Source organism: Pan troglodytes, chromosome 10, assembly GCF_028858775.2.
Source record: "Pan troglodytes isolate AG18354 chromosome 10, NHGRI_mPanTro3-v2.0_pri, whole genome shotgun sequence".
Taxonomy (NCBI): Eukaryota; Metazoa; Chordata; class Mammalia; order Primates; family Hominidae; genus Pan; species Pan troglodytes.
In genome coordinates, this window is record NC_072408.2 from 54644525 (window position 1) to 54655046 (window position 10522).

The 10522-nt window shown below is 39.6% G+C and overlaps 1 protein-coding gene across 1 annotated transcript in view; it reads right to left on the bottom strand.

The window, feature by feature from the left end:
• Positions 1-8710, bottom strand: part of PDZRN4 (PDZ domain containing ring finger 4) — a 385248-nt gene extending 376538 nt beyond the window's left edge. Inside the window, exons 1-3 of the mRNA XM_001167876.8 lie at positions 7919-8710; positions 5474-5560; positions 2833-2940 (exon numbers count right to left, since the gene is read on the bottom strand). Of these exons, the coding sequence (XP_001167876.5) occupies positions 2833-2940; positions 5474-5560; positions 7919-8566 (843 nt within the window). The 5' untranslated portion in view covers positions 8567-8710. The remainder of the gene's footprint in view (positions 1-2832; positions 2941-5473; positions 5561-7918) is intronic.
• Between the last annotated feature and the right edge of the window lie 1812 nt (positions 8711-10522).

Below are 10522 nucleotides of genomic sequence, written 5' to 3' on the forward strand. Positions count from 1 at the left end.
GTAATGTGTCAGATTGTGCATAAGTCATATGGATAATTTTATAATATATGAACTAGTTTGTACCCTTTACACTGTTAACAAACTTACTTGTTGCACCAGGTTTAAATCAGCATGACCATTTGAAATTCAAAAATTGATCCATTAAATTTGTTCAACGAACAAATCTTTGATCACAAAACAGAAAATAAATTATTATCTTCACTTTAAAAATCTGTTTTAAAATATGCATCTGCACATTTTAAATTGATAGATTTCTTCTCAATTTCCCATTAGCTAAAAACTGCTTAAAGTTGATTGATACCATAATGACAAAGAAACTAAAATAACAGATAAGCATCAAATATTTCTAACTTTAATGATTACATAGGGATCTTTTACAACACACACCATATGCACAAGAAAAAACACACTTCTTGTTTAACTAGATATTAAAGTCGCACAAATATCTATTCACTCAAAAAGCTGATAGCATCACTGAACAACTAAGCAAGAGCAATTTATTTCTAATAATCTTCTTTCTAAAATATTTCATGCTATGTAACACACAACATTCTAGAAATATGCACATCATCTAACCCATTTCTTAACTGCAAATGTGGTCACATTGATCCATTCTACAACTATAGCATATATACATAAAATCAGTGTACCCTGGTATAAAAGACACATTGAAAAATCTATATCATTGAGACAAATTTCAAGCTCTAGTCATTAACTGCTAATATATGCAAATGAAAGTGAATAATAATACCGCAGCTAGTTAAATTTCATTTGAATTTCTGTGGTTGATCTCCTTACTTTTTATCTTACAGGGTTTAAATAAGGTTAATTTGACATATATTAGTAACAGTACTATGTAGGTGTCTAGATGCACTTGATTTTCAACCATAGTTTTATAAAATTACCTCTTTAAAAAAACCAGTAGGTTTGTAACCAAATTGTTGTATGACAATATAAAAAAAATCTTTTTCTTTTCTAATGTAACATTAATGAAGCATACATAATATTGTCATCTAGCTAGAATAAGTTATTTTTTAAATTGCCAGTACGTATTTCTGTTGTGTCTATGTGTTTGTGTGGGCGTAACAATATATGTATTCAGTTCCATCGGTTCTTCTAATAATATCAAATGTAGGAATTTATTTTCCATTGGTAACTGGACAACTTAATATGTTTTTGAGATAATGCAGAAAATGATAGGGACAATCTTCTGTTTAAAGTATGTTGCCCTTTAGATCATACTGTGCACATTTTAACTTTAGAAGCTACAGCATGTGAATGTTTCCACTAGACAAATTGTCAAGACGAACTGGATAGCAACAGCGAAAGTAGGTCTGCACTTTCTCGGCAACAAAACTGGAAGAATAAAATCTTGATACAAGAGGCCTCTTTAGATATAAATCAAAGTGTTTTTTTTGGCAAAAGATAACTCTTCTTTTTTTCTAAATTGTGTAGTCTGCTAATTTATAAATGTTGTGTTCTTTTTTCCCAAAACAGCAAACTATTGGCTCTTCTATATTCTTCACTCTTACTCTATGTCAATTCATTAAAAATTCAACTTTGTTTAGTGCACAGAGGACGAATGAAAAGCTAAAACTTTATTCAAAATTTAATATAGAAAATCTGCCTCCATTCTGATAGTTTATATAAATATTCAGAAAGATAGCACTAGTGATTATATAGCCTAGAGTGAACAGAATTTTTAAAAACAATAGTGGAGTCAAGTAAACCTTCCAAATTCCTATTTATAGCTTTACTAATCCATTGGAAATAAACTCACTGATAAAAGTAACTTAACCATTTTTGGCAACAAAAAGTAATATTATCTTAACCAGTTAATAAAATGTCAAAAGGACAGAGATGGCAGATGGCAGGGACATAAAATTTCATTATCATAACCCAATTTTACTAGCATATAGGTGCTCACTTTATCACCCCCGAATACAACAATACAGTTAAAACATACAAAGAGTTCTCACCAGGTTTTCACAACAAAGAGAAAAAAAGGTATTTCTCTTTTTCTTTCATATAAAAGATAATGACAGGAACAAGGTAGCCATATTACACCAAGAAATATTAAAAGTATTGTATAATTTATTCCAAACTCTACATATAAAATATTAATTACAAATTTAAAATATAGTCATAGTTCCTCATCAGAAATGTTCCTCAACAGAGATTTATCATCCTTTTTTGAAATGTTATAATAATTAATCCTTTAATAATCAAGCAAGTGACATCATAGTTCATGGGAAACACAGGTTATTAAAACAGAGGTATTCATTAACACATTTGAAAACTTCAGGCATTTTATTCTTTCATCACAATATCTAACAAATTATATAGAATCATAATAGAGTTTTACATCTTTTTGGAGGCAGCGTCTTGCTCTGTTGCCTAGGCTAGAGAGCAGTGGCCTACACACAGCTCACTACAGCCTTGACCTCCTGGGTTTAACATCGAGTGATCTGCCCACCTCAGCCTCCTGAGTAGCTGGGACCATAGGTATGTGCCACCATGCACAGCTAATTTTTTTGTTTTGTTTTTTGGTAGAGATGAAGTCTCACAATGTTGCCCAGTCAGGTCTCGAACTCCTAAGCTCAAGTGATGCTCCTGCCTCAGCCACCAAAAGTGCTGGCATTATAGGCATGAGCCACCTCTCCCAGTGACTTTTACATTTTTTGTAAGAAAGTAAAAACGATAATGCCTTTACTGCTACTAAGAATGTATATTCTAATAAGCACCACACCAAGGTAAAGTGGTAAATTTGGAAACTTAAAATATCCAAATCTTTCTTGCATGGATCATATACATGTTTTATCATTGTCTTACCTCCATGATTTTGTCATGAATCTCCAGGCCATCGGCTCTGTCAGCAGGTCCATTTTCTAAAATTTTTGAAACGTAAATTCCTTCAGTTGATGTTCCTTCCTGATTATTCTATTTAAAAAAAATCATTAGCAGAAGAAAGATGTAAGCAAAATTTAAATATTATTAGGGACAATTTACCAAATGTAACATTACCAATCCTCTGTAAACCTGCAACTCTCTTAGCTGGGGATTTGGCACAGAATTTTAACTTACTTAACACCAACTAGTCATTAATCAAGGTGGCAGTTTTAATGAATGAGTCCAGGGTCTCTGACAAGATTATCTATTTACTTCACATTTTTGAGTTCACATAAAAAAGCTATGGGAAAGGGCATGTACAAGGTGAAATAAACTGGCTTTTAAGTATTATTTATAAAACATCTCACTTCTAAAGAGAGACAGCAAGTAAAAGGGTGAAGAGGTTAAAGAAGGAAAAAAACATATATCTGGTTCCCACTGTATAACTGGTTTGAGATGTGGTAGAGTTTTGAAATGTAATTTAGCTTTTTGATGTGCCAGATTTAGAAACATAGCTCTAGTTGTGTCTATTCACAGGAGACACTGGTAGCTTACTCAAGTGTAAAATCCCAAAAGATCACATCTAAACTGCAAGGGAACCTATGCAAAAGGGAACCCATGCAAACTCATCGTTACATATTTCCAGGTGCAGTCTGACTCATGATTAGTTAAACCTCAAACATAGCCAATATGGTAAAAATAGGACATTTTAGCCAGTCACAAGAAGTCAAAGCTTATTTTAGGGGAAAATATCCAACATCCTATAATAATACATCATATAATTTTAAATGTCATTTGACTTCATGACAGGTTAAATAAAATTATTTCTCGTTAGCTGTCCTTATCATGAATTTTAAGAGACTTTTTAAAAAGGCCCGATGTCATCTAAATGTCAAATACCAAAATAGAATCTATAAAAATATTCCTTAGGGAAAATGATAACGAAAATGCTATGATGAAAAGGCTTTCATTTTAATAAATGAGGACTGTTTTAAAAAGAGAAGCACAGCAGTCATTAGTTGCTAAGTTTTCAAAATACTAAAAACAAGGAAGAAATATGTCACTGCCATCCTTACCTAAACAGAGCATATGGCCAACAATACTAAGACAGTTTCCTTGGACAACATCTACAATGCAGGATGCAAAAATTTCATGGCAGTTTATTGAGAAAAATTAAAGAACATCATTTTTTAAAACTTAACCACCTTTTTCCAGTTACGGTGAAAATTAAGTTGACACAGGAATTCAAAGATATAAAAGAACTTTGCAACTACAGTATATTCTATAAGTTTAAAATATGCATTTTGAAAACAATTGACATCAACATGAAGAATATTATTCATGCAATCAAACAAAGAACTTCGTTTGGGGAGCCAAAAATATTTCTAATCAACTGTTTTTCTTTAACATGGTACTTCCTATTGAAATCAATCATCCCTTGTTTCAACTGTTCATTCATTCATTCAATATACATTATTTTCTTCCTAGTCTGTATTAAGATCTTCAAACTGAGTAATTTCACTTAATAAATAGGTTTAAGCAGGCAATACAATTGCCTAATATTATCAAATAGAAATTGCCTACACATGGTATTGTGAAATAGGTTTATTCAAGAAATTTGCCAAAAGGACAATATAATTTAGATAAAATGTGAAATGTACTTTCCTTTTCTTCTTTTAAAGTAGCAAAGAGAACCAAGTTTGCTAGCTGTTGTTTTTTGTTTTTCTCAAAAATAAAGGCCAGGTGCAGTGGCTCAAGCCTGTAATCCCAGCACTTTGGGAGGTGAGGCAGGTGGATCACTTGATATTAGGAGTTCGAGACCAGCTTTGCCAACATTTTGTATTTTCTCTGCTACAAATACAAAAATTAGATGGGCGTGGTGGCACACGCCTGTAATCCCAGCTACTTGGGCGGTTGAGGCAGGAGAATCACTTGAACCAGAGGCAGTGGTTGCATTGAGCTGAGATCACGCTACTGCACTCCAGCCTGGGCTGCAGAGTGATACTCCATCTCAAAAAGAAAATAATTTTAAAAAATTAAAAAATAATAAAATCAGGGCCAGGCATGGTGGCTCACACCTGTAATCCTAGCACTTTGGGAGACCGTGAGGTGGATCACTTGGGGTGAGGAGGTCAAAACGAGCCTTGCCAACATGTGAAACTCTGTCTCTACTAAAAATACAAAAAATTAGCTGGGCGTGGTGGCAGGAGCCTGTAATCCCAGCTATTTGGGAGGCTGAGGCAGGAGAATCGCTTGAACCCAGGAGGAAGAGGTTGCAGTGAGCTGAGATCGTGCCACTGCACTCTAGCCTGGGCAACAGAGCAAGACTCTGTCTCAAACAAACAAAATAAATAAATAAATAAATGAATAAATAAATAAATAAAATCTGGGTATGTACTGGAATATTTGCATTAAGAAATCTGATATTTGATCACAAGCATAATTTTAAAGATTAAACCACTTGTTTTTCTTACTCAAAATCCACAAACAAAATCTAAGTCCTCTATTATTTTATAAGCAATGAGTAATGCTTATTAATGCTTATTTTATAAGTAACTAGTAATGCATTAACAAGGTGTTTTACCTGATTTGGTCGACCTCCTATAATATTGAATCCCAAAGTGTCATTTTCTCTTTCTAACACAATAGTGAATGGCTTATGCTCTCCATCCTAGAAAAAAATGTATAAAATGACTTAACTAGGTAAAAATATAAAAGAAAAATAAATCCTACAATAAGTTTTTATCTACCATAAGTTAACTGACATGTGAAAAGAGGAAAACTTTAAAATTAAAGATGGTTGAATGTGGCAGAAGGTTGACATTTTCCTATACTTACTTTGCAAGTATGTATTTGAAAAAGAACAACTGTGCATGTGAGGGGAAAAAGCCCTATTTTCAAAAATTACTAAATGGCTTTGCATTTTGAGACAGGAAGCTCTTTTATCCTAACGCAGTATCTAAATCTGATTTCACTGTAATTGAAAACAGATTTCTGGTTAAACCTTGGAGGTATCTTTATTTTTCCCTCCATTACAGAAAAGTAAAATATAAATTATCAATAGTGTAAAATTTTTATTTTGTAAAGTCTTAAGGAGTTTAAGAAACACTGGAACTATTTATAAATTATAGTCATAATATTCATGTTGCTGTTGTAATGCAGGATCTGTTAGGCTACTGTAGTCCTAATTTTAAATAATATTCCTATTTGGTTTTGCATAATTCCTGCAGAATAAAAAAATAAGGGTTTGTGCTAGGTAAAGTAGTATGTATTTTTTCCTGCTGGCCAAATAATAGTAAAACAAATATGAATTATAGCTACAATGTTTATTAGTGAAGACTAACTTAAACATAGGATGAATTAGTGCTGGACTAGGTGGGTTTATTCATGGTTGTAGATGTTATTAACCTTTACTTGGAAACTATTTCTGAATGATAACATTCCATATGCATCATCATCACTGCTATCAGCATCACGATATTTTCCCAGGAGCTTTTCCCAGGCAATGCGCAGAGCAGCCCCTACTGGTAGTAGAAAAACATTTCTGAGGAACACATAGAAGGTTTTGGCTAGTCTGCAAATCATGGGCAGTTTTTCTCACTTCTCAGAATCATAGCTTGACTTGTTGCATGGACTTTTCTGTAATATTATTCTAGCTGTTCCTCCTTTCCTTCAACCATTGGTTTCCTACGACCTTGAAACCTGGACTGGTAATACAAAGCTTCTATCTGTGCTTTTCCCTGGGTCCTCCCGTTTTGTAAATGTACCTGTATATATGCGCATATGTATATGCACATATGAACTAGAGAAATACTCCTTGAAACCGGTCGTTTAATACACAGTGTGCTTCCATTCATCAAGGTAGAAACATTTTAGTCCCTCTCACTTCAATTTTCTCTTTTAGGTTCAAGACGGGCGCTTCTAAACTCAGTGCCTGAGTTAGAGGCAGTGTGGAGCAGCCAGTCCCAAATGGGAATCTTTCTGGGTTGCTCCTCCCCGGGAGTGCTGAAGAATGAAAACAGCTCCTTGAATGGAGCGCAAATTCTGCTAAATCCCTGCTCACCATGGCAGCGACCAACAATGTCAAACACTGTGCAGAAGTCCTCCAGGAGAGAAGTAACAGCTTTATAAACAAGCCTCTTCACACGGGGTGCTACAAAGAGGCTTGTTTATTCGGTCTGAAAGCCGGCGGGAGGACCAGGAGCGCAGTTCGGGGCCAGCAGCTTAGACAAAGAAGGGAAACAACCGCTGCCTGGGGGCTCGCAGGGCCGGTCTGACCACAGATGGAGGTTCTCGGACTGGACTTCCCAGGTCGCACACACACAATCTCTCTCTCTCTCTCTCTCTCTCTCTCTCCACCAATAATGAGATCCTGAGGCAAGGAAGGCTTATTTAGGGAAAGTCAGAGTGATGAAAAGAACTCTGCAAGTCTAAGAAACCCCATCTCTCAACTCCTGAGGCTGTCCTGGCCCCAACGTGCCTCACAGTCCCCAACTTAATAGAAGGCAGTTGATTCAGGCAGTGGCAGCGCAAGTGTCATCAACGCTGACACCAGTCCCAGGTGTGCGTGCGCGGCTGCCAGGGCCGCGGGGATGCTGGTGGCCGCGGGAGAGGAAAGGCTGGGAGGGGAAAGTCTTTGCTTTCTGTCTTTCCTTCTCGGATTTGCTTCAGGCACGGGACAAGTGTTCAAAAAATAGGCAGAGACGGTGGGCAGGAGGGTGAAAGATGGAAAACGAGAGTCTGGATGGAAAATGAGTTTTCCCAATTCCTACTTTCCCGGGGGAAAGTTAGAATCGAATCTGTTTAACTCTTTCCAATCGTAATATAATCAGAAAAGGGACAATCCTTAACTTCGATGCCAATCCATTCGTAAGATAATGACAGGAAAGTATGATCAGGGTGTGGATGTTTCCTGCTGCATAGTGAGGAAGGATGCCCAATTCCAAAGGAATCCTGAAGCGTCAGAAAGAACCGCTCCTCTTCCCACCCCAATCGACCATGCCCGCGGTGCCCACCCCCCTTTGCTTACCCTGCGGTGGCCGCCACCCAGGTCGCCGACGAAGTTGCGGACGTGAGCCATGTATTGGGTGAACTTCTCCTGGTACCTGCGCGCCGTGAGCTGCACCTCGCCCTGCAGCGCCCAGAGCTGCGCCAGCAGCGCCTTCTCGCGCCGCCTCCAGGCGAGGACCCGAGGCCCGGGTCCCCGCCCGCGGCCACAGCGGCCGCCCGGCGGCCCCCCGCGCGCGCCCCCGCCCCGGCCAGCCCTGGGTGCCGGACCGCAGCCCCCCCGCGCGGGCACCTCCCCACCGCCCAGCCCCGAAGCGCAGCCCCGGCGGCTGCGGAGGCGGCGGGCAGGGCCGAAGTCGCAGTGCTCGACGTGCGCCTCCAGCTCGTGCAGCCTGACCGAGTGGCCGCAGCCGCGGGCGCGGTAGTCGCACTGGACGCGCAGCTTCTGGATGAGGCTGCACAGCGGCAGCACCCGGTACAGCTCGCCGGGCGCCAAGGGCTGGCACTGCAGCGGGCACCGGCGCCGCCGCACCGCCCAGGGCAGCAGGCAGCTGGCGCAGAATACGTGCCCGCACGGCGTGCACAGGGGCTCTTCAAGCACCTGGCCGCACAGTTTGCACTCCAGAGCCGGGTCCACGGCTTCTGCGAAGCGCTCCAGGGCAAAGCCCATGTTAGGGATGGGGAAGAAAGGGGGAGCGAAAGCAGAGTCCGTCTTCTCCGAGCCCCCCTGCCTTCCCCGGGCCACCCCCGGGGCAGCCGTCTCGCGGCGGCGGCAGTGGCTAGTTGGAGGAAGGTGGCGGGTGGGAGGTGTGATCTCAGAGTTTGTTTGGCTTGAAGTTTTCAGGCTCCTGCTAGGTCCCCTGATTTCGCCCGTATTGACGCTAATAGAAGTAACCTCCAGAGACCCCCGCCTCCTTCGTTGCCCTGCGATTTATGTTCTTTCAAATTTTGGCCGCCCAGCTTACAATGGTCCTTGGGAACACTGTGTTCTCCTTCGCCTGAACAGTGAACTTCAAGCATCGAGGCGCCTCGCCCTGGGCAGGGCTGGTGATGGGTAAAGCGCTAATGTTGAGAAACAACTTTTAAATTCACCACAATGTAAGCTTCGGGAGAGCAGAATCTTTTTGTCTGTCTGGTTTTCCGCTGAATGCCCATGGCCCGCCCGGCGTCGAGTCTATCTCCAATATGTTTGAAATCGAAGCACTTTTGTTCTTTCACATCAAAACTACAAAATCAGAAGTTAGGAAACTGTGACCTTAGGAAATCACTATAAGGAAAATAACACTAGGAAATCCACAGGGCCAGGCTTCTCAAACCATGATCCAGAAATCAGGTGAGTTAGAATGGCGCGATCCTTGACCTAGCAGCAAAGATGGGGAAAAAGTCAAGGGCCCGCCTCAGGACACTGCCTTCTTAGGGAGCCCATGAACAGCCATGCAAGGCCTCCTCCCGAGTGAGGAAGCTGGGATTCTGAGTCTGACTCCAGGTTCAGTTGCCACAGCATCCATCTTCTACTTCCACAGGCGTTTTACTACTGAGGACGGGAATGTGATCATTTGGGAACCCGGAAGGGAAAATTAAAGGGAAGGATGATGAAAGAAAGCAGTGAAATAACATATACATAAAATCTTAGTGGCTGCTTCCTTCTACTTACCCTGAATGAACCCTTTGGATCCAAATTGCCTCCCCTCCTAGTTTGACTCTTCAAATTGTGTAGCATGACAAGCCGTCCTGAAAACACGCAGTAGGGCGTCATTCCAAACCCTTCTTACTCCACTTCCTTTCCCATCTTCTGAACCTTAGGAATGCAGAGATCCTGTCACCTGGCTGCATATCACTTACTGCCATTATCCCGAAGCTGCCACCAGATGCTTGGGTGGGTTTTATAAATTAATCATTGATGATTCCTTGCTGCCAATTGAGCCTTGTTCCTGGAAAGCCTGTAATTCTCTATGACACCAAATGGCATCAGTTGGAATTGATGAGAACAGCTCCAGACTTTGTCTTTTAAATCGTTGGAGCTAACTGAAGAATTAGCAAAGACTAATAATAGAGGATAATAACCTTCTGAGCCTTCTTTCTGTTTGAAAGATGAGATTTTGTTAGTTGTTCAATAACCAGTGACGATTGGTGTGCTAGATGTTTGATATGCTTTTAAACTCTTTTTCAGAATAAGATGCTATATTTCTCATTTAATACATATAGATTCATATGTGATAAAGTAACATTTGCCCCTATGTTCCAAATTTCCCCCTCTCTTTCGACCTGTCTTTCTACAAATAAATAGGCAAACAATGAATTTCTGATTAAATAAGAAATTATTTAACATTAACAGCATGAAAATATTTTTGTGAATTGCTTAAACTGGAAATACATGTTCTAGAATTTATTAAAATACTTCTGGGCAGGAGAAATCTATTGCTTTTTTTAGCTATAGAAAAAGTTGTGACTTACAGCTATAAACATTTATAATTATAACCATGCATATACAGTTATAGCTATAGCTTGACATTTATTGGTTTTACAGTAAACACAATGACACTGACAGCATTTTTAAAAAGAGAGAGAAGAGATGGAATCCAAAAATATTCTTTTGAGACATGAGACTGTTAGGACCATGAGACTT